The sequence below is a fragment of the Mustelus asterias genome, chromosome 13 (genome assembly GCF_964213995.1).
Source record: "Mustelus asterias chromosome 13, sMusAst1.hap1.1, whole genome shotgun sequence".
Taxonomy (NCBI): domain Eukaryota; kingdom Metazoa; phylum Chordata; class Chondrichthyes; order Carcharhiniformes; family Triakidae; genus Mustelus; species Mustelus asterias.
The window spans coordinates 28,506,310-28,531,739 of record NC_135813.1 but is presented as its reverse complement, the minus strand read 5'-3'; the positions used below and the strand labels follow the sequence as shown (position 1 = coordinate 28,531,739).

The 25,430-nt window shown below is 45.3% G+C and overlaps 1 protein-coding gene across 1 annotated transcript in view; it reads right to left on the bottom strand.

Annotated features, from left to right (window-relative positions):
• The window catches only part of akna (AT-hook transcription factor), a 201,889-nt gene that overhangs the window by 107,160 nt on the left and 69,299 nt on the right, over positions 1 to 25,430 (bottom strand). Inside the window, exon 3 of the mRNA XM_078226612.1 lies at positions 15,106 to 15,621. Within this exon, the coding sequence (XP_078082738.1) occupies positions 15,106 to 15,463 (358 nt within the window). The 5' untranslated portion in view covers positions 15,464 to 15,621. The remainder of the gene's footprint in view (positions 1 to 15,105; positions 15,622 to 25,430) is intronic.

Below are 25,430 nucleotides of genomic sequence, written 5' to 3'. Positions count from 1 at the left end.
AAGTAACCAGGACTTAGTGAGTTGAGGAAGTGTCTGGTTCTGCGCTGCTGACACTACTTTAACTAACACAAATAATTTTAATCCCAACAGTTAGTTGCTTGCATGCTTTACGCTAGTATCTAAGAATTTGAACACCGAGGTGGCACAGTGGTTAGCACTGCTGCCTCAGCGTCAGGGACCCGGGTTTGATTCCTGGCTTGGGTCACTGTCTGTGTGGAGTTTGCACGCTCTCCCCGTGTCTGCGTGGGTTTCCTCCCACAATTTGAAAGCCGTGCTGGTTAGGTGCACTGACCGTGCTAAATTCTCCCTCCCAAACATGCGCCAGAGTGTGGTGACTGGGGATTTTCACAGTAACTTCATTGTAGTGTTAATGTAAGCCTACCTGTGACACTAATTAATACATTTTAAAACTTTGTCTGCTTTTATCATGTTTGTTTTTCTCCCATTACTTCAGGAGATTTGCTCTGTTATCATACTCACATGAAGGTTAATAATTTATCTGCGAGCACATTGTATTCCTAATTGGCGTTGGGAGAGTGTTTGCGTTGGGAGTGTGTTGGTTTCAGAATGTTACATATTAAAGAAGTCCTTGTAGTCTTCAGTATAGGTTAACTGTAAGTCTTTATTAATCACTAGAGCTATTTACACATGTACAGGTTAGGAGCTATCTCCATGTTCAGGTCTTTACACATCTCTGCACATCACACTGACACTTAGGTCTGGGTCACATGCGTCCTTACCTCCCTGTGTGGGCGACACTGTACTCAGTCCCATGTGCCAGGCTCTTAAACTACACTTCCCCCAAGTCTTTATCTGATGTATTTGGAGTTATACTAGTTCACATCTTATATTATCAGCCTCATGAATTTACATTGTTGCTAAAACATTATTGCTATTACTGTGTTAACATTAGGTGGCACAGTGCTTAGCACTGCTGCCTCACAGCACCAGAGATCCGGGTTCGATTCCCGGCTTGGGTCACTGTCTGTGTGGAGTTTGCATGTTCTCCCCACGTCTGCGTGGGTTTCCTCCGGGTGCTCCGGTTTCCTCCCACAGTCTGAAAGACGTGCTGGTTAGGTGCATTGACCCGAAACAGCCATTGGAGTGTGGCGACTAGGAAAATTTCACAGTAACTTCATTGCAGTGTTAATGTAAGCCTTACTTGTGACTAACAAAATAAACTTTAAAACTTAATTTAAGCTTTATTAACAACATTCTCGCTCCCCCCCTTCTGCTCCTTGAATTGTACAGGTTCAGGTGGTCTGCAGGCCTTATTATCCTTCCATAGCTCATTCGCCGTTCTGTCAGAGGAGTGGTAGACTCTGTTGTTTCTGGTTCTTTGTGTTGGCTCACAGGTTGGATTGGCGTCAGAGTGTGCTTTTCTTCCATTCCTTTGTGCTGCAGCGCACTTGCCTGGTTTGGCTGTTGCATTGATCAATGGTTGCTGCTGTTCTACCTCATTTCATTTATTCATTCGTGGGATGTGGGCATCGCTGGCTGGGCCAGCATTTATTGCCCACCCCTGAGGGCATTTAAGAGTTGACCACATCGCTGTGGGTCTGGAATCACATGTAGGCCAGACCAGGCAAGGATGGCAGATTTCCTTCCCTTAAGGACATTAGTGAGCCATTATTTTTTTCCGACAATCGACAATGGTTTCATGATCTTTTAATTCCAGATTTTTATTGAATTAAAATTTCACCACTTGCTGTGGTGAGATTTGAATCTGGGTCCCCAGAGCACTACTCTGGGTCTCTGGATTACTAGTCCAACGACAATACCACTACAGCACTGCCTCTTGTAGGGGCAACGAACATTGTATCTGTCTCCTTGGTGCTTCTTTCTCCTCTTCTTTCTCCGTGTTGGTCACCTCAATGAATATGGACATTCATATTTCAGCAACAGAACCTTCATTTGCACCAATTTGACAATGTGAGACAAACGTTTGATTACTTTCTTCTTTTCCAGTTGCTTTTTGAGCTTAGGAGTCTTTTCGTTCGGCTCAGCAACCACTCTGATAAGTTCAGTTGTCTTTGTCTCAGAGTTGTCTGTGAAACGCTTGCATAAATTTGACAACTTCACCTGGGCATTCAGTTCTGTTCCTCTTGCCTGGTCACTGACTGCTGTTTGGACTCTCAGTTAATTTGTTGGATCCTCAAATGCGTTTCTTAGAATTCTCCTTCTCCGCTTCCAAAGTCAGGATTTGCTCTTCCATACGACACATCTTGCCCATCGTGTTCCTCAGGTTGGATCGATGTTCAACACGGTGGCACAGTGGTTAGCACTGCTGCCTCACAGTACCAGGGACCCGGGTTCGATTCCCGGCTTGGGTCATTGTCTGTGCGGAGTCCGCACTTTCTCCCTGTGTCTGCGTGGGTTTCCTCCGGGTATTCCAGTTTCCTCCCACAGTCTGAAAGATGTGTTGGTTAGGTGCATCGGCTATACTAAATTCTCCCTTAGTGTACCCGAACTGACGTGGGAGTGTGGCAACTAGAGGATTTTCAGTGACTTCATTGCAGTGTTAATGCAAACCTACTTGTGAGACTAATAAATAAACTTTTCACAACAATTCCCTCAGTTAATTGGGCATTCAAATAGCTGATTCTTCAGCTGTCCCTTCTCCTGTTCCAGGCATTTTTCACAATGTTTGCAAGAAATATCTTTGAAGTCCATCAACTTTTAATTGAAGGTCTAGCTTTGTTGAACTTGTTTGTACAAATTCACCATTCAAGCATTTCAAGTCCCCTTCCAAGTGTTGTTCTTCCTGTGAGCAACATTCCAATGTTCTCATCAGTTCTCGTTTGTCTTTAACAAACTTATCACTCGTGCGTGAAAGTTGATTCACTACACTGATCAGTTTTTCCTTAGCAGAGTATAATTCCTTAGTGCTATCCCTCAAGCTCACATTTAAAAAGTAAAGTTTTAAAGTTTATTCATTAGTCACAGGTAAGGCTTACATTAACACTGCAATGAAGCTACTGTGAAATTGCTCTAGTCGCCACAGTCTGGCGCCTGTTCAGGTCAATGCACCTAACCAGCACGTCTTTCAGAATGTGGGAGGAAACCCACGCAGACACGGGGTGAACGTGCAAACTCCACTGTGAAGCAGCAGTGCTAATCACTGTGCTGCCTGTTTTTGAGATATCTTAGGTTCTTCTGTGAGAACTCCCCCTTAGTTTGCCCTTTTTCTTGATTTTCATCTTTTCGTATCTCTCTGGAAATGTAGTATTTTTTCCAAGGCTCCTTCCAAATGTGCAACTGCTTTCTTCAGCACTGCGGTCTCTTTCCTGTACCTCCCTGGAATATGAAACATTCCTGTGCCTTCCCTGCCAACTAGTTTATCAGTTGTTTCAGAGTGACATTAAATTAGTTTTGTTTCACTTCGTGATATTCGAGAGGAACAAACTCTGACCTGAGGGATCATTAACGTATGCAAAGGACCTTCAGCAGGTTTTCCTTTTTGTTGTGAAGCTAGAGAAATTCCGAATAATCAGGGATTTAAGACACTGATAAAACTACGAGCACTGACTCCAGATCAGATTTACAGACTAACGGGGGTACTGTCTGCATAAAGACAGTATAATCTGTGATGTTCGTGTACCTTGAAGAAATGTTTTTTTAATTATACATTCTGCAGTTGTAAGCAAACCTTTTCTGTTCGTTTTTCGCATTGTTGCCGGGCTGTTTGCGAGAATCTTTTTATTGCTGCTTCAACGGGGGCTTGTTTATTTTTCTGGGGTGTTTATGACCCTGCGTTGTTAGGAGAAAAACTGGTTGGCAGGTGAGGTGATGGGAGTTTTCTTCTGTTTTCAGTTTGAGCTGCTGCTAAGTTTGAGTTTTAGAAGGGGCATCAAACTGGGGAAAAAAAGTCTCTCTTTCTCTCCCTGGTTTTGGAAATTCTGCTGGTCTTGCCTTTCTGAAGGGGGGAATCGGCTGTTGGTTGCTTGCTCAGAGCCCCTGGTGTTCTGGGAAGCTGTTCTGACTTCAAACTGTTCTGAGTCTATCCAGAGAACTGCAGACTTCATCCAAGGGTCTCAAGTCTAGAATCATGTGAGCATTAGTCTTTGCTAATGAGGCATTTGAAGTTATACTATTGCTTATCTTTCTTATCTATAACTTCCTTATCTGTGGAAGGATGTTCTTGCTATAGAGGGGAGTGCAGCGAAGGTTTATCAGTCTGATTTCTGGGATGGCAGCACTGTCATATTATATTCATTGGACTTTGGCGAGGGGATCTCATAGAAACTTATAAAATTCTAACAGGGTAGATTCAGGAAGAATGTTCTCGACGGTTGGGCAGTCCAGAACAAGAGGTCATAGTTTGAGGATAACGGGTAAACCTTTTAGGATTGAGGTGAGGAGATATTTCTTCACCCAAAGAGTGGTGAATCTGTGGAATTCACTCCCACCAAAAGTAGTTGAGGCCAAAACGTTGTGTGATTTCAAGAAGAAATTAGATATAGATCTTTGGGATCAAGGGATATAGGGGGAAGGTGGGATCAATCGGCCATGATCATAATGAATGGAGAGTAGGCTCATAGGGCCAAATGGCCTCCTCCTGCTTCTATTTTCTGTGTAATGTTTCTATGTATGCTTGACATTTTCTGAGCTGGACAGTCACGAGAAAGATTGAATAATTAATTCAATTTTTTCTTTTACGAGCTAGGAGGCCACAAACTGGGAGGTCAAGTTTAAGCGATAGGTTTCTTTCAATGGCACCTCTGATAAACATAGAAAATAGAAGCAGGAATAGGCCATTCAGCCCTTTGGCCTGCAAATCCATCCATCCATTATGATCATCCAACTCCGTAACCTTTTTCTGCTTTCCCCCCAGTTCCTTTGACCCCTTTAGCCCCAAGAGCTAAATTTATCTCTTTCTTGAAAACATGCAATGTTTTGGCCTCAACTACTTTCTGTGGGAGCCAATTCCACAGACTCAACATTCACCGGGTGAAGACATTTCTGCTAATCTCAGTCAGGGGTGGCACAGTGGTTATATTGCTGCCTCACAGTGCCAGGGACCTGGGTTCGATTCCCGGCTTGGATCACTGCCTGTATGGAGTCTGCAACGTTCTCCCAGTGAAACCCACGCAGACACGGTGAGAATGTGCAAACTCCACACAGACAGTCACCCAAAGCTGGCATTGAACCTGTGTTCCTGGCACTGTGAAGCCCATTGTGAACAGCAACTGGGACTTGCTGTTTGATGGGATCCACCAGTCTTTGGGATGTAAGGCCTACATTCCTAGCATTCCGGCACTGAAATTCATCTATCACAATACTCACCTGCGTGATAGGGAGAAGGACTCTTTAGCTTAATGGCAGCATCCTGTTAATGGCAAATACCACTCGTGTTTCTGTTGAAGGGTAGCAGTGTGAAACAGCTAGCTTTATCTGTTCCTCAAATGTTTGAGATACCTTGCCCTTCCAGGGTAGTCTGAGGGAGATTGGGCACTTTTCAGGGCTAAAAGTGAGTTTGTGCGATTATATAACACACAAAATGATCTGATCAGGGTAACCATTATCCCACAGGATGCCTCTGATGTGCCCTATTTCAGCATCAGGTTTGCATGGTGAGCATCTCTGGCCCAATTTACAAGGTTGCCAATAAGGCCAATCTTAGTGCATGGAACTGTAAGAATCCCAGCCTGTATATTGACCAATGAAGGCAGAATTGCGGCAGACCTTTGTAGAGAACCCCCCCCCCCCCCCCCCCCCGGCAAATTTCTCAACTAGCATTCAAGTACGTTGATTCCTTTAATGCATTTACAGTGAAAATTATCATTCAAATTGCTTTTTCTTGGTGCACTTTTGGACAGCATGGGCAGGATTTTCTCGCCGTTTACACCAGCGGAATTCTCTGGCCTCGCCAGCTGTGCACCCGTGCCCACGGAGTTCCTGATGGCACAGGGTGGTTCCAATGGGAAATCCCATTGACAGCAGCAGGACCAGAGAATCGCGCCGCCTGCAAACGGCACGCTGCTTCCCACCACTGAGAAACAAGTGACTGGGAGGATGGAAAATCCCGCTCCTGATATTTCTGTTGTGTATTTTTATTTCTACGGAACTCTAATTTAAGGCGAAAAATGACCGAAACTTACATTGCAGCAAAACTATCCTTTAATTTAATTTGGAGGAAATTTATAAAGAAAATACGAGCAGCTTTTGTGATAAATATCCAGCACATTCACCCAGGCTTGCAACCTCGATCTCAATGTTGGCAAATTGCTTGGTCTGTAAGTGAAGGCTGTTAAGTCAAGCGGAATGGCTCCACAACGCATTCCCTGCTGGTCAGAAACAGCTAAAGTTGATCCAATTGTACCACTTTTGAATTAAATCATTTCTGTGTTGCCACAACTGATTCTGACATCTGTTTAAATTGATGAACTGTTGACTCAGAATACCCCAAGGCTCTCTCTGCCATTCCATCCAGAACTCGGAAGCAAATTAGACGAGGGAAAAAAAATACTGCCTGCCTGGCGACATAGATTGTTAAAAAAAACATACATACTCTTATCTACATGTAAAATAACCTGATTGCTTTCAGCATTGTCTGAATCCATATGAATCATTGGGCCTTGTTATTTTTCATGTCATAAATGTGCACATAAACTGTGCAATGTCATCGATGCTCATCAGTAAAGTATGTTGGATTCTCCTAGATTGTAAGATTTGAGGTTTAATACATGGGAAATGACCATTTCACTGGGAAACGTTTCTTAACAAAGGCAAATTGTTACTAGTCAACAACTGTCAAAATATTAACAAATGTAATGACAGTTCCTACAGTGATTTAATGGTAGAATCCCTACAGTGCAGAAGAGGCCATCCAGCCCATCAATTCTGCACTGACTCCCTGACAGACTATCTTATCCTGGCCCTATCCCCGTAACCCCACACACTTACCATGGCTAATCCAACTAACCTGAACATCTTTGCACACCAAGCATCAATTTAGCATGGCCAAACCACCATCTTTGAGATGGTGGGAGAAAACTGGAACACCTGGAAGAAACCCACGCAGGCACAGGGAGAATGTGCAAACTCCACATGGACAGTCACCCAAGGCTAGAATCAAACCCGGGTCCCAGGCGCTGTGAGGCAGCAGTGCAAACCACTGTGCCACCGTAATTTAATGGATAAAAATCTATGCTGAATGTTCCATACTAGGTTAGCTACATTGACTTTGACTTCTTGCTAAGGAGGAGGAAAGTTTAAAAAAAGCACCATCAAGGTTAACTGTCCTGTTTGCTATCAAATGACGAATGAGTGGCAGTGGTTAGCACTGCTGCCTCACAGCGCCAGGGATGGGGTTTCAATTCCTGGCTTAGGTCACTGTGCAGAGTCTGCACGTTCTCCCCGTGTCTATGTGGATTTCCTCTGGGTGCTCTAGTTTCCTTCCACACGCCAAAGACATGCTGGTTAGATGGATTGGCCATGCTAAATTCTCCCACAATGTACCCGAACAGGCACCAGAGTGTGGCGACTAGGGGATTTTCACAGTAACTTCATTGCAGTGTTTATGTAAGCCTACTTGTGACACAAATAAATAAACATCAAATCAAGAATGACTTGTGATCTTAAGCAGTATAACAACATTTTCATTGGAGAAAAACGTGCATCTTCTGTGTAGACCCGAAAAATTGAGTTACTTGAAAGCGTAACAAAGGTGGAATATTTGATTATGCAAAGTAACTTGGCCGAGTTCAGAAGCCAAAATCTCCGGAGGTGGTCAAATCTCAACATTCGTTAACTCTAGGGTCGCAGCCAAAGGCTTTCAGAAAAACAAATTTGCCATAATTTGGATGTCACCTAAATACTCAGTGAATATTACCATGTCACATTTACACAGGACATGGAGCCAGAATATTACAATACCCATGCTCCATCTAATTAGCAGGGTGAATCCACTAATTGAAGCTTGGAAATTGGTCTCTTGAGGGGTGATTTATACCTCGCGAACCCCTGTGGAAACCTGGGTAGATAAGCAATTAAAATCATCTGGCACGTTGGAAACGTAGCCACAGATGTTGCCTGACCTGAGCTTTTCCGAAAAATTTTGTTTTCGTTTATCGGATGTTCGGCATCTGCTGCGCTCAGCTTTTTGTTTTATTGTCCAACTTTGCCTTCCTGGCTGTGTTTAATTGTTCATCTCCCACACCGCGCGCTCCCCCCCGCCCCTCCCAGTAGAAGCAACCCGAATATGCCCAGAAACACTGATGTGCGATGGAATAAAATCCAGGCTAGCTCAGGCTTCTCTCCGAATCCTGCAGGCCTTGCCTCATCACCCTGAGACCTCAGACCATAACTGGCAGAATCCGATCAAACGTGAATTATCTGCAGATTAGATTTAACACACAAACACAGTGCCTGGACTTAATGAAGCAACTTCTGTTCCAAAAGCTTAATGTTTTGTTCCCTGCTGTCCAAATGTGGAATTTTTCAACGCACTGCTACATTTTTATTCCGGGATGCACGGCCTACTTCAAAGAGTGTCAGTGCTGAGGTTTGCTATGTTTATTGTATTTTTGTCTCCTGCTTCAGGTGTTAAGAACACCGGTTGCTCACCAGTCTTGTACTCGTATTTATAGCAATAATCCCGGAGATAGTCGGATAACGATTTCAGGTAAAACGAGATTGCATCAGGCAATTTTGTTCCTGGTGCTTCCACTTTCACCATATTAGCCGGAAGCGACATCTGCAGTCTTGGAGAGGCCGCCGGTGTTTCTTTTATTCCATTGAGCACCTGACGGCTCATTGGTGTAACTATTCAGTGTAACAGAGCCTGGAGAGACCTGCCCAAGCCCAATGGTAGCGCATGAGTTTCCAATCTGGCAATGGCCAACAAAGAACAATACAGCACAGGAACAGGCCCTTCGGCCCTCCAAGCCTGCGCCACTCGTGCCCAACTAGACCATTCATTTGTATCCCTCTATTCCCAGTCTGTTCATGTGGCTATCTAGATAAGTCTTAAACGATCCCAGCGTGTCTGCATCAATCACCTTGCTTGGGCGTGCATTCCAGGTCCCCACCACTCTGTGTAAAATACGTCCCCCTGACATCTGTGTTGAACGTTGCCCCCCTCACCTTGAACCTGTGACCCCTTGTGTTCGTCACCTCCGACCTGGGAAAAAGCTTCCCACTGTTCACCCTAGCTATGCCCTTCATAATTTTATATACCTCTATTAGGTCGCCCCTCATCCTCCGTCTTTCCAGGGAGAACATCCCCAGTTTACCCAATCTCTCCTCATAGTTAAGACCCTCCATACCAGGTAACATCCTGGTAAACCTTTTCTGTACTCTCTCCAAAGCCTCTGGCGACCAGAACTGGATGCAGTATTCCAAATGTGGCTTAACCAACGTTCTCTACAGCCGCAACATCATATGCCAACTTTTATATTCTATGCCCCGTCCAATAAAGGCAAGCATGCCATATGCCTTCTTGACCACCCTCTCCACCTGTGCTGCCACCTTTAAGGATCTGTGGATTTGTACACCCAGGTCCCTCGGTGTGTCCATACTCCTGATGGTTCTGCTATTTATTGTATAGCTCCCCTTACCGAAATGCATCACTTCGCATTTATCTGGATTAAATTCCATCTGCCATTTCTCTGCCCAATGTTCCAGCCTATCTATATCCTGCTGTATTCTCTGACAATGTTCATCACTATCCGCAACTCCAGCAATCTTCGTGTTGTCCGCAAACTTACTGATCAGATCAGCTACATCTTCCTCCAAATCATTTATATATATCACAAATAGCAGAGGTCCCAGTACAGAGCCCTGCAGAACTCCACTAGTCACAGACCTCCAACCGGAAAAAGACCCCTCCACTACCACCCTCTGTCTTCTATGGCTAAGCCAGTTCTCCACCCATCTAGCTAGCTCACCTTTTATCCCGTGAGATTTAACCTTTTGCACCAGCCTGCCATGAGGGACCTTGTCAAACGCTTTACTAAAATCCATATAGACGACATCCATGGCCCTTCCCTTGTCAATCTTTTTTGTCACCTCCTCAAAAAACTCAACCAAATTTGTGAGGAATGACCTCCCTCGTACAAAACCACGCTGTCTATCGTTAATGAGACTATTCAGTTCTAAATGCGCATATATCCTATCTCTAAGAATCTTCTCCAACAATTTCCCTACCACGGACGTGAAGCTCACTGGCCTATAATTACCCAGGTTATCCTTGCTACCCTTCTTAAATAACGGGACCACATTTGCTATCCTCCAATCCTCTGGGACCTCACCTGTGTCCAGTGAAGAGACAAAGATTTCTGTTAGAGGCCCAGCAATTTCATCTCTTGCCTCCCTAAGGAGTCTAGGATAGATGCCATCCGGCCCTGGGGATTTGTCTCTCTTAATGTTTCCTACAAAACCTAACACTTCCTCCCTTGTAATTGAGATTTTTTCTAACGGGTCAACACATCTCTCTGAGACACTACCAGTCAACATGTCCCTCTCCTTTGTGAATACTGATGCAAAGTACTCGTTTAGGATCTCACCTACTTCCTTTGGTTCTAAGCATAATTCCCCTCCTTTGTCCCTGAGAGGTCCGATTCTTTCCCGAACAACCCTCTTGTTTCTAACTTTTGTATAAAATGCCTTGGGATTCTCCTTAATCCTGTCTGCCAAGGACATTTCGTGACCCCTTTTTGCCCTTCTAACTCCCTGTTTGAGTTCTTTTCTACTTTCTCTGTATTCCTCCAGTGCTCCATCTGTTTTAGCTGCCTGGACCTCATGTATGCCTCTTTTTTCTTCTTTTTGATTAGACCCACAATTTCACCCACGGCTCTCGAATCCTACCTTTCCTATCCTTCCTCTTTACAGGCACATGCCTGTCCTGCAGTCCTATCAACTGCTCCTTAAAAGACTCCCACATGCCAGATGTGGATTTACCCTCGAACAGCCTCTCCCAATCAACAGCCACCTAATCCGGTTATAGTTAGCCTTCCTCCAATTCAGCACCTTACCCATAGGACAACACTCATCTTTTCCCATTACTATCCTAAAGTTTACAGAATTGTGGTCACTATTTGCCACATGTTCCCCCACTGAAACTTTGATGACCTGACCGGGCTCATTCCCCAGTACTAGGTCCAGTATAGCCCCCTCTCTAGTTGGACTGTCAACATATTGTTCCAAAGCACCTTCCTGTATGCATTTTATAAATTCCTTCCCGTCCAGGCCCCCAGCCCCAAGTGATTTCCAGTCTGTGAGGGAAATTAAAGTCTCCCACTACAACTGTCCAGAATCTCCTTACATATCCGTTCCTCAACTTCCCGTGGGCTGTTGGGAGGCCTGTAGTATACCCCCAGCATAGTGACTGCGCTCTTCCTGTTTCTGAGCTCCACCCACAGTGACTCGTTACCTGACCCTTCCAAATTGTCCATCCTCTGTACCACTGTAATATGCTCCCTAACCCCTACTCCCCCACCTCTCCTAGCCTCACTAGCTGTCTGTCTCGCCTAAAACACTTATACTCTGGAATATTCAGCTGCCAGTCCTGTCCTTTTAACCAAGTCTCCGTCACTGCAACCACATCCAAGTTCTGCGCAAGCATTAAGGCTCTAAGCTCGTCTGTCTTGCCCATGACGCTCCTTGCATTGAAGCAGATGCACTGCAGACCTTCAGGCCCACTGAGGTCACCCTCCCCCAGAATGCTCTTCCTCTTAGATAGCCTTGTCTTGGCCCCAACCTCGTCCCCAGCCTCTATGCTTATTGACCTATTGTTCTGATCCCCACCCCCCCTGCCACATTAGTTTAAACCCACCTGAACCGCACTAGCAAAACTCACAGCTAGGATATTCGTGCCCCTCCAGTTTAGGTGTAACCCGTCCTTCTTGTACAGGTGCCATCCTCTCTTGAAGACTTCCCAGTGATCCATGAATTTGAAACCCACCCTCCTGCACCAGTCCTTTAGCCACGCGTTCAGCTGTACAATCTCCCTGTTCCTAGGCTCACTAGCTTGTGGCACTGGGAGTAGTCCAGAGATCGCTACCCTAGAGGCCTTGCTTTTCAGCCTACTACCCAACTCCCTGAATTGCTCTCTCAGAACCTCCCTGCTCTTTCTGCTTGCGTCATTTGCACCAATGTGGACAATGACGCCTGTCTGGTTACCCGCCCCTTTGAGGATGCTTCCTACCCGCTCAGAGACATCCAGGACCCCGGCACCAGGGAGGCAGACTACCATCCTGGAGTCTCGTTCGCGCCCGCAGAACCACCTGTCTGTGCCTCTAACTGTTGCATCCCCCACTACTATTGCTGTCATAGTCCCCCTCTTTCCCTTCTGAGCCACAGAGCCCGACTCCGTGCCAGTGACCCGGTCACCGTAGCTTATCCCTGCAGGGTCACACACCGCCCCCCCCCCCCCCCCCCCACCCCCATAGTATCCAAAACGGTATACTTATTCTGGAGGGGGACAACCATAGTGGATCCCATCACTGACTGCTCTATCCTCTCCTCTCTCCTGTCTGTCACCCATCCCTTACTGTTAAGGGGGACAACCACCGGGGTACTCTCTGGTATGTGACCTTTACCCTTCCTAACCGTGACCCACGTGTCTTCCTCCCGTGACCCTGGTGTGACGATCTGCCTGTAACTTCTCTCTATTAACCTCTCATTTTCCCTGACTAGACTAAGGTCATCGAGGCGCAGCTCCAGTTCCCTAACGCGGTCTCTCAGGAGCTGCAGTTCGTCGCACCTGGCGCAGATATGGACTTCCGGGAGGCTAGGAAAAACCTTTTCCGAAAAGGAAAAATTGATCATGAGGAGGGGGTGGGGGAAGGTCAGGGAGAAGGAAAGGTCAAGGCTGGCCTCGATTCCACACACTTATCCTTGTTAATCCCCTCAACTTAAACATCTTGGGATACTAAAGGGCAATTTAGCATGGTCGATCCGCCTAAACTGCACATCCACAGCTTGCACCGCGGGTTTGCTCCAAGAAAGGGTGAGGAGGCGGGCTCCGAGTCTCGCTGAGCCAAAACGGGGATTGAATCCAGTCAGCATTGTTGTCCTTATTCTGAACCACACACTGGCCAGCAGGCTGACTGAGCTAAAGATACCCTCACCCGCCACTCCTTTTCATGCGACCCACTAATGCAAGGATTGAACTCAGTCTCTCTTATTGACCTGACTTAGGGCTTGGAAAATCTCCGGGCCAATTGTCTCCAGCCTTTCCTAGGATTCCTCAACAACTAATAACAACCAACAACTCTTAACCCAGTCCAAAAGCTTGACGGCAAACTTCTAGGCTGACACTCCTGTCGAGTACTTAGGGAGTGCCGCAATATCCGGAGTGCCGTCTTTTGGATGAAACGTTAAATTAAGGTCCTGTATATTTAGGTGACTGGAAAGATCCCACAGCACTTTTTTAAAGAGAGAGTAGAAGAGTTCTCCCCCGTGTCCTGGCCAATACTTATCCCTCATTCGACATCAATACAAAACAGATTATCTGTCCATTATCAAATGATTGTTGCTTGAAACAAGCTGTGTGCAAATAGGCAGTCATGTTGCAAACTTATAGCAATGATTACATTTTAGAAGTACTTTGTTGGCTGGGAAACGCTTTGGGAAGTTCAAGAGAGGCGCTATAGAAATGCAAGTCTTTCCTTTTAATCAATAGAAATACAGCTTCAGATTCTCCTTGTATCACTCAGGTAAGAAAAAGTTTGGAGGCAATTTAGAATCATAGAATCCCTACCATTCAGAGGGAGGCTATTTGGCCCATTGAGTCTGCACTGATAACAATCCGACCCAGGCCCTATCCTTGTAACCCCACATAATCCCCCTGACATTAAGGGGAAATCCCACCCAGACCTGTTCCCGTAACCCCAAGTATTTACCCCACTAATCCCCCTAACCTACACATCTTGGGACACTAGGGGGCAATTTAGCATAGCCAATCCACCTAAACTACACATCTTTGGAGTGTGGGAGGAAACCCATGCAGACACGGGGAGAACGTGCAAACTCCACACAGACAGTCACCTGAGGACAGAATTGGACCCGAGTCCCTGGTGCTGTGAGGCAGCAGTGCTAACCACTGCACCACCGTGCCGCTGTCAGGTGCTAAATGAAATGAATTTCTTCATTAGAGCTTTCGGATTAAACAAATACCTCCATTCCCAAACGCATGCCACATTCAGTGTCAACTGAAACATAAAACTACAATTCACAGTAAAATAGGCATCTCTAAACCTTCTGCAACTTTGAGTCCAGGAGGACTGGAACAGCAGCCTTTCCATCTGCTTGAATTGTCATCCCCCCGCAGCCATGTGTGTCCTGTCTGCCTGCTCTTCAATTTTGTGACATTTCTCCGCGCAAAGGTTTCAGGGCTTGCGCTAAAACATCAGCATCCCACTTTGATTTGAGGGCGACACAGTGACACGGTGGTTAACACTGCTGCCTCACAGCACCAGGGACCCAGGTTCAATTCCAGCCTTGGGTCACTGTCTGTGTGGAGTTTGCATGTTCTTTCTCCCTGTGTGTGTGTGTTGTGTGTGTGTGTGTATATGTATGTTTCCTCCGGTTTCCTCCCACTGACCAAAGATGTGCAGTTTTGGTGTGCATTGGCCATGCTAAATTGACCCTTAGTATCCCAGGATGTGTAACTTGGGGGGAGTTAGCAGGGTAAATGTGCAGGGTTACGGGGATAGGGCTTGGGTAAAATCTGTCAGACTTGATGGGCCGAATGTCCTCCTTCTGCACTATTGGGACTCTATGATTTTCTAGGTTTCAATCACTGCTAAAGTGTTGCCTTACTGGGCACATGTTGACTGCAAGGACATCTTTTAAGATTACATTGCCTCAAAATTACATTTTGTCATATTTGTGCACCAATACTTGAAATTCTTTTATCCACTACTTTTAACCGAAACATGGGACTCATTTATCAGGTTCTGCACACTGTATTTGAATTAAGCCCAAAAAAGAAAAAATAACATGTTATTCCCCAGCCGCAACCTCCCTGGAGTGGACAGTAATTTAATCGGTGTCTCTCTGGCCATGCCTCTATGATTAGATGAGACCACTGTCTATAATAAACTTTAAGTGCAGGCAAACAGCTGTAATATAGATTATTTGAGAAATCTGTATACTTACAAATCAAATGGCTGAGACTTGCATCCTCCTCTGCCGATATGGACAAGAGAACAGGGTCTGAATCCTGGAACTCGCTGATATCAAAGCTTTCATCATCGACAGACTCTTGGGGGTGGACCAGACTACTCAGCTTATTGTAATCATGTAACACTTTCCGCTCAGTCATCTCTCCATCCTCCTCCACGGTTTCCAAGCCATCCTCCAATCTTGGATGGTACTGCAGATAATAATCATTGATCTCATCCATTCCAATGATCCCATTCTCATCCATCTGATTGAAAATGTCTTCATCCTGTTCCTCCAAATCCTCATCGGGGTCCAGGTCTGAGTCGACCACCTGGGTTTCAGCGACTGCCATAATTTTCTTTTGGCTAAATGTGCTACGCGGTGACAGCAAAAGAACCGCAAGGTCTAAGGACAGAGTGAATGCATTGTCTCATTGTGTCTCCAATTAGGATTACCAAGGGCTTCACTCTTCACTTGCTTTGCTGCCTCTTAGTAACTCAGCACGCTCATCTGCAAACAATGAAAGGAATAATAGAACATTTCAAGTTATGCTAGCAAAAAATACGCAACCCGATGAAGACTGATCTATTTTGTCAGCTTGTCACTTATGGTTAAGTTAACTGAGCATGCAAGTGTACCTACAAAAAGATAAATGGGCAATCCCCGCGAACAGTGTCCCAAAATTGCCACAGCTACTGTTCACTCACAACACATGTAAAAACTTAATAGTGCATACCATGCAGTCCTTCCCCTCCCCTTTCTCTCTCTCTCTGTTTGGCATGGAACATTATCGGGGCAATGGGGGTAAAATTGGATATGGCTGGAGGTGTAGAGTTGGTACCTGTTATACACTTTGCCCAATTTGAGATCCATTGACTTCAATTGAATTGAACATCAGGTATATGGTATAATAGTTGGCAAATGCGATCCTACCAGTTCTGTGGACCTACCCGTGTTCAGTTTCAACTCCAATATTTTTAAGCTACTCTTCCACACTGGAAGAGTTTAAACCAAATACCTTTTGCCTTCCAGATAGTTAAAGTTTAAGTTTATTTATTAGTGTCACAAGTAGGCTTACATTAACATGGCAATGAAGTTACTGCGAAAATCCCCCAGTCGCCACACTCCGACGCTTGTTCGGGTACACCAAGGGAGAATTTAGCATGGCCAATGCACCTAACCAGCACGTCTTTTGGACTGTGGGAGGAAATCGGAGTACCTGGATAAAACCCACGCAGACATGGGGAGAACATGCAGACTCCGCACAGACAGTGACTGAAGCTGGGATTGAACCTGAGTCCCTGGGGCAGCAGTAGTAACCACTGTGCTACAGTGCCACCCACTAAGATAATGTGTTCCCTGTGTAGTGGACAGGCTTGTAGAGGAAAGCCTGATCTATTTTGTTTGTTCGAATTCAATCATACACAAAGTTATTTCTAGCTAACATGCACAGATGACTCTCAGTCTAAAGCGAGATAATTGGAAGTTGTAGGCAGTCTCCTACTGTGAAAATGTTTGTATGTACCACAGTATAGATAGTGAGCATGTAACTATAAGTGTCATCAGTACTCAACTCAGACAGTAATTGAAGAGTAATGTACACATAACAAAACTGTCTCACCATGGAAACATATAATACTCCATCCTTTTTGAAATTTCTGCTTTTGTTAGGAATCTACCCAGACTGTATTTAACATAATTTAAAAGAGCCAGGATGTGTCTTCAAGAACAAAGGCTCCAGTGTACAGAAATGTTTCTTGCAGTGATAACGAAGTCACAGCGAATGTGCCAAAAGCACAATCTGCAGCACACCAAAATATATCGACAGTGACAGTTTTAATGGCCAAGCAATGCCAAGCTGGATAGCTTCAAATTAGCCTTAGCAAGATGATGCACCATTTGAATAGAAACATCTCCAAGCACATACACTAAGATGTTGTAGCTCGAAATGTCACTTGTGGCAAAACTGGCTGCAAATAGTACTCCAAAATGTCTCCCAAATGCCCTGTATGTACAGTTGTAGCAAACCTGCCTACTTTTATATTGCATCCCCTTTTCAATAAAGGCCAATATTCCATTTGCCTTCCAAATCATTTGCTGGACTTGCATTCAAAGTTTTTGTGATTCATGTCCGTGGACACCCAGATCCTTCTGCACCATAGTATACTTCCATCTATTTCCTGCTTTTTTATTCATCCTGCCAAAGCGGGCAACCTAACCCTAACCTAACCTCACATTTTCCCACATTACACTCCGTCACTCAATTTTAACCTATCCATATCCATTTGCAGTCTTGTTATTCTCCTTCTCTTTGTATAATCAACATATTTGGCTCCCTTCATCAAAGTCATTAATACAGATTATATATAAGTAGTTGAGGTCGTGGCGCTGATCCCTGTGGTACTCCACTAGTCATAGTTTGTCACGCTGAAAATGACCCATTTGTCTGAACCTTCTGCTTCCCGTTTAGTCAATCCTCTATCCTAATAAATCACCCCCAATACCATGAACTCTTCTTATGTTGTGTGGTAGTAGGCTTTTATGTGGCACCTTATTGAATGCCTTTTGGAGATCCAAATACACTATGGGCCAACCTCGCCCTAGCTGGGATTCTCCAGTCCCGCCGCAGTAAAAGGCGAATTGTCTGAGCGCCAAATTCTCCGTTCTCGCTGCAGCGGCAGCAAGGCATCCAACATCGGAGAATTCCAGCCTACGTCGATTATACATTCCCCTAGATCCACCAGCCTCAAAACTTGCATCTCCTCATTGAGACAAAAAGGCAGTTATAAAGAACCAACTGAGTTTTGAACAGAAAAATCAATGTGCAATATCAGCTTGCTGTGAATTTGGTTTAAGCTGCATGGCTAAGGATCTAGACTTACAGCAAAAAGGGCTGATAGGTTTTAATTCAAGCAGCAAGGTTCCATGATCTACTGTTGGGACAGAAATACATCTGAGTCATCTTCAGTGCTTAGTGAACTACATTGCAAGGATGTTCTATGTGAGAAAAGTACAATTCAGAAGAAATGTAATGGAGAGCGTACAGTGTTACAGATTCATAGGGGGGAATTTTCCCATCCCGCCCGCCACGGGAATCGTAGCGGGTGGGGAGGAGGTCTATGCAAAGGTCCGATGACCTCGGGTGAGTTTTCCCATTTTGGGGTAAGCATGGCTGGAAAATCCCACCCATTGTGTCACAAACTACCACTTGGTCTCCACCAGGAGGAGAGTTGGAGGGCAGTCACAATGATGGCTTCTCCAATTAAAGAAAGTGCTGATGGTCAGAACACAAATGCTGTAGTTTAAAAAGTTTGGAGCAACCAGGTTATGCCCTCTTTCTTCAGTCACTTGCATATTTCTACCACTCTGTGGGCAATCACATCTCCTATCTGACCCACTCTTACTAAAATGTAGAGGGTATTTTATAAGGGGTGGAATTCCGCCATACCAATGCTGACACTTTGGGCTGAATTTTAACTGTTGCTGCCCTTGCAGTGGGGAAGCCCAGTCATGTGTGAGGATTCCGGAACTTTCAGCATCCCAATGGCCCTCACTCTACATTGCCAAGCCTCTTCCTACAAATCACTGCCAGTCACCAAATTAATATCTTTCTTCTGTGTTTCCCGATCAACTAGTGTGAGCAGATACTGTGAGAACAGAAAAAAAAATTGCCCTTAGTGTCCTGAGATGCGTAGGCTAGTGGGATTAGTGGGTAAATCTGTAGGGATATGGGGGTAGGGCCTGGGTGGGATTGTGGTCGGTGCAGACTCGATGGGCCGAATGGCCTCTTTCTGTACTGTAGGGTTTCTATGATTCTATCTCAAGATAGCCTATATGCATCTGTTTCAGCTATGGTACTGATAAAGGGTCGATGCTGATGCAAGGATAGAAACATAGAAACATAGAAAACTACAGCACAAAACAGGCCCTTCGGCCCCACAAGTTGTGCCGAACATATCCCTACCTTTTAGGCCTACCTATAACCCTCCATCCTATTAAGTCCCATGTACTCATCCAGGAGTCTCTTAAAAGACCCTATTGAGTTTGCCTCCACCACCACTGACGGCAGCCGATTCCACTCGCCCACCACCCTCTGTGTGAAAAACTTCCCCCTAATATTTCCCCTGTACCTACCCCCCAGCACCTTAAACCTGTGTCCTCTCGTAGCAGCCATTTCCACCCTGGGAAAAGCCTCTGAGAGTCCACCCGATCTATGCCTCTCAACATCTTATATACCTCTATTAGGTCTCCTCTCATCCTACGTCTCTCCAAGGAGAAAAGACCGTCCAGATTGTCCAGCTGTTTCAACAGAGCATGCAAGTGGAGCACAACTGAGTCACAACTTTGAAAGACAACACCATGCATCTCTCCTTGGAGCTGATGCTGCAGGTGGTAAGAGCCCGCAGGAAGATTCTATAGCACACAGTGGTCAGCACAGCTGCCTCACAGCACCAGGGACTGGGTACAATTCTGGCCTTGGGTAACTGCCTGAGTGGAGTTTGCTTATTCTTCCCGTGTCTGCGTGGGTTACCTCTGGTTTTCTCCCACAGTCCAAAGATGCGCGAATTAGGTGGATTAGCCATGCCAAATTGCCCCTCAGTGTCAGGGGGACTAGCAAGATAAATACACTGGGTTACGGGGATAGGGACTGGGTGGGATTGTTGTCAATGCAAGTTCAATGGGCCAAATGGCCTCCTTTTGCAGTATAGGAATTCTATGATTCTATACTTCTAAGATTCTCCACAAGAGGAAGAAGCTTGTTGCAGGGACAAGAAGACATGGGAGCTGCTGAGGTAGTCAGCACAGGATTAATAGTGCAGAAAGATGCTTAATGACTTAATCCTTTCAGGAAATGGCACATTTAAGTATATCCTTATATGTGTCCCCAACGCCCCTCACCCTACATTCCCAAGCCTCTTCCTGCGCATTACTCCTCAAACAATCATACCTTCAAAGTCCACCATCCCTTTCTGGCTAGGCTGCTTCTCGCATCCCCATCCGGCCACCCACCACTCGCATCCCCATTAGGCTACCTCATCCTAATGTGATGTCACATCCATCCCTCTCAGTGCCCCTTCAGAACTGTTGTCTGCCCATTCGCTCGCATAATTCCATCACACTCATTCATTGTCCCCTTCTCTCCCTCCTTGCAGGAGAAATGGGGCACAGAAAAAGGAAAGGCAGAGAACTGGAGGTGGCCCTCCAGCCATCTCCACATAGAGAAGGAGGCGCTGGAGGTAAATCTTGCCATGCTTGGACATCGCAGCTGATAGGGTGGGGTATTCATATCAACAGGAAAAATTCACGGGTGCCGCTGCTAGCCATCTAGTTGACCAATGGTAATCACACGAGCATGATATCACTCGCCAATAATTTCATTGGTCAAAGATAATCATGTGACAATTACTTTTTTGGAACTCGCAATCTTTTATTGCTAGGGGGAATCACATGGATATTCTGTGAGGGACATTCCCCAGTGCTGGCAATCGGAGGACCTCACTAGTCTATGCTCAGTTGACAGTACTCTGTACCAGTGCTGGTAAAGGTGAGGGAGGATAAAGATTTAACAGGCTTTAATTTATACAATAACAAGGACAGTGTGTGTAAACTTCCAAATCCACAACTCATTACCTGGTAGACATAAGTGAGCAAAGAATATCAGTCTTAATTTTCAAAACCGCCCTTCCCTGACTAAGAAGTCCTTACCATATGGAGCCAAGCTGTCGCTGAGTGTATTTTTGTGGGAGTGGATGGGGGTGGGTAGGACTGTTGGTCTTGTATCATTACCAGTCTCACTGTGACATCACTGACTCTAATTATGATGGAGAGTAAACACGATGCTGGCTTTTAATGGTTTTATTTGCGATACATGAAGAGTGAAATATAATCTGGCCCAGAATGTAGGAAATTGGGGATAGAATCTGTGGCTGGGCTAAGAGATCACAGAATCATAGAATCCCTACAGTGCAGAAGGAGGCCATTCAGCCCATCGAGTCTGCACCAACCACAATCCCACCCAGGCCCTATCCCCATAACCCCATGCATTTACCCTAGCTAGTCTCCCTGACACTAAGGGGCAATTTAGCATGGCCAATCCACCTAACCCGCATGCACACCTTTGGACTGTGGGAGGAAACCAGAGCACCCGGAGGAAACCCACGCAGACACGGGGAGAACGTGCAATCTCCACACAGACAGTGACCCAAGCCAGGATTCGAATCTGGGTGCCTGGCGCTGTGAGGCAGCAGTGCTAGCCACTGTGCCACCGTGCCGCCCACGGAGTGAGGCATAGCAGAGAGGGGCAGAATATAACCTAGGCCCTGGGAGCAACTTTACTGGAGATACATTGATAGAATTAAAATTCATGGCAACAAAGGGCTCTGCAGCAAGGTACAAAGAGAACATCTCATCAAAACACAGCAACCAGAATAAACAATAAGCGAGAGACACTCTCCCCAGTTACCAAAGAAACAGGAAAGCTCTCCCTCGCACACTCACTTATGCAAACACCTGACCATGCATAATTCTGCGAACTGTGTGCTGAGTAATTAGCTGAGGGTCAGGCCTAAGGCAGATCCCTTTGAAGACCAGGCAGCCAACTGGTTTTGTATCAGATGAATATTGAGGAGGCTGAAGGTGTTGCCAAACCACAATTATGTTCTGACAACAACAGTTGTTTCGAGATAATCCGCAAGTCAGTCCTAAAATCCGAGATTTCCCAAGTGGGGCAAAATTAATTCAAAAACTGAGCCAAACTGTCTTGTTTTCTTTGGGCTGAGCTCCTCAAAACAAAATGAATATAAAACCCCTCAAAACAACTCAAGCGATTGTTTTACACACTGGATTGACGGCTTTCCATAAACGCATACTGAGGCTGAAAATCCAGAGCCCTTTCTGCGCAGATCTGCTGTAATCCAAGTGAAAGGGAAGTGGAAGGGGACAGGTTCTGACTGTGTCCTGGACAAACATAGGGGAATTCATGGATTGAGGAAGGGTCCAAACCTCCCCCTATTAATAGGGCCAGAGACACAATAGTGGGGAGGGGGGCGGGGGGGGGGGGAGGGGGGGGGGGAATGGAGAAGAAAATTGAGGCTGAGGTACGGATTTTTTTTAAATTTCAAAAATATACTTTATTCATAAAGACTCTGAAATAAACCATTACAGAAACAACATTTCCAGTAGTTACAAACAGTGCAGAAAAAACCAGTCATATTTACAATAATTTACGGTGCTCCATTTCAAGACATTAAAGTTAAAATTTAAAGTTTATTTATTAGTCACAAGTAAGGCTTACACTGCAATGAAGTTACTGTGAAATTCCCCTAGTCGCCACACTCCGCCGCCTGTTTGGGTCAGTGCACCTAACCAGCACATCTTTCGAACAATTACATTCATTACACTTCAGTTCTTCGAACTATATACATTCATCACATTTCACTGTGTGCTGTTGTTTTTACAGAGTTGCACACAGTTGCGCAGTCCGAGGGTTTTCTACAGTTACTGGGCCCTCGGCCTGTCTTGGTTGAAAGGCTTTACACTGTGGCCTTTCCCCATTGTGCCTTTGCGACGGCTGCCCCAAGCTTGAGAGCGTCCCTCAGCACATAGTCCTGGACCTTGGAATGTGCCAGTCTGCAACACTTGGTCAAGGACAAACCTTTGCAGTGGAAGATCAGCAAGTTTCGGGCGGACCAACGTGCGTCCTTCACCGAGTTGATGATCCTCCAGCAGCAGTTGATATTTGTCTCGGTGTGTGTCCCTGAAAACAGCCCGTAGAGCACAGAGTCCTGTGTCACAGAGCTGCTCGGGACGAATCTCGACAAATACCACTGCATCTCACTCCAGACCTTCTTTGCAAAGGCACATTCCACAAGGAGATGTGCGACCGTCTCATCACCCCACAGCCGCTGAGGCAGGGGTTCCCAATGTTGTGAATTCTTCCACTCTCAGACGGATGTAGGCTATTTGTTAACTGTGGTCCTAGCACCAGTGAGCCTCATCTCTGAGTCAAGGTTACTGGGAATGTGGTCTGAATTCCTGAAGGCAAAAAAGTTTTTTTTTTTTATTTAGGTAGGAATGGTTTGCAAAATAATTCAGAGAAGGTTCACTCGAATCATTCCTGGGATGAGGGACTTATCTACTGAAGGAAACTTGAACAGGTTGGGTTCATACTTACTGGAGTGAAATAGAACTGGGTGAATTTTATTAGCATTATCCAATCCAACTACATCTTGCTCAGGAGACACCTGAGACAATCTATTGCTTTGTGCAATCCAAACAAATACAAAATAAAGGCAATACATCCCATCAGTAAGAGCGTGTCAAATTAAACCTTCCAAGTTAGGAAGTTCTTCAATACAAATTGAAAAACACAAAGCAATACTTTTAAATAATCATAAAAGCAAATTACTGCGGATGCTGGAATCTGAAACCAAAAGAGAAAATGCTGGAAAATCTCAGCAGGTCTGGCAGCATCTGAAAGAAAAGAGCTGACATTTTGAGTCCAGATGACCCTTTGTCAAAGCTTTGACGAAGGGTCATCAGGACTTGAAACGTCAGCTCTTTTCTCTCCTTACAGATGCTGCCAGACCTGCTGAGATTTTCAAGCAATACTTTTAACTAGGAGTAGGATGCCGTTTTCATTGTCCAAAGGATATGATATGTTATATGATCTGTGTAATGTTGAGTCTCCAGTGTTGTAAGTAGCGTTGCCGTGATCATTAATTGGCTTTTTGTTCTAGCTAGTTAATGGGCGGGATTTTCCAGCCACGCTCGCCCAGAAACTGGAAAAATCCTGCCTGACGTCAACGGACCTTTCCATGGTCATATCTTCACCCGCTCCGATTCCTGTGGTGGGCGGAGTGGGAAAATTCACCCCAATATCTGTTATTTTTGGAACAAATTATAATAACGTTTCTATTGCATCAAGGTTGTCCAATAATCACCAACATTAAAAATTACGTGTCCTTAATGCTTTGGTCTATACTTTTCAATCAACAGAATTAATTCCAGTGTGGCTTGACAGTTCACTGGGTTAATATGCTGTCATGCTTTGTCACGGCATAATAAGGTGCAGATTCAAAGCTTTGGTTTCCCCAGGAACGTCCCCCGAGGGATTGTCAGGCAGGAACGCTAGTTAACCCAAACCTCAGCTGTGCCTCGTATTTCCGACCAGCTAACAACAGAAATATCTCTGCTGTGTCTGGCAGCAGGTCTCTGCCTTCTGTCAGCTCTCAGATGGGTTTATTTTGTACAAAAGTTAATGTACGTGCATGGAAATAGAACTGACTGGGGTAATGAAACAAAATGAAGTAACAATAAAATAGGATAACCACATCTTGCATAATTCTAATATTAACAGGCAGGTCCATTGCAACATGGACTTGCCTACTACAAGAAATAATTATTGAGGTACAACCGCCTACTGGCTCATATCCTTATGTCAGGTGGGCAGAAATCATTCAGTGATGAACACAAAAAACACAATCTCAGCTCCTCCTGCTCTACTTTGAGTGGAAGAAACACAAAATGGGGCATCTAGGATATCAATTGTCTACATTAAACTATATTCAGGCCACTTGCATTCTCCCAGAACTGGCGAGCAGAGATTGGGCACCACCTTGGCATCTGCAGCCCCTGCCTATTATGTAAAGGTGTCCCGAGACCCCACAAATATTTGAGGCACCTTGCCCACCCATTTCTCTCTCTGGAAATCTATCAGCCCTGTTTCCTGGTATCAGTCCTAACTGTGAATTTTTCATGAGTGCAAACCAGCCTCGTTCTGGTGTTAGTTAATTGATTTATAGAAATATTTCACATTTGGTTCTCCCAAATTGTTTACTATTTTGATGAATTGATCCCACCACGGCAGATGGTGGAATTTGAATTCGATAAAAAAATCTGGAATTAAGAATCTATTGATGACCATTGTCGATTGTCGGAGAAATCCATCTGTTTCATTAATGTCCTTTAGGGAAGGAAATCTGCCGTCCTTACCTGGTCTGGCCTTCTGCGACTCCAGAGCCACAGCAATGTGGTTGACTCTCAACTGCCCTCTGAAATGGCTGAGCAAGTCACTCAGTTGTCACCACCACCTTCTCAAGGGCAACTGGGGAAGGGCAATAAATACTGGCCAGCCAGCGACGCCTATGTCCCACGAAAGAATAAAAATTATCATTGAAACATTCCTGAGATGTAGCGTTAGCCTGACAGCGGAGGGTCAGAATTTTCCCGTCCTGCCCACCACGGGAATCGTAGCGGGCGGGACATGGACCATGTAAAGGTCCGTTGACCTGGGGGCGGGATTTTCCGGTCTTGGGGCG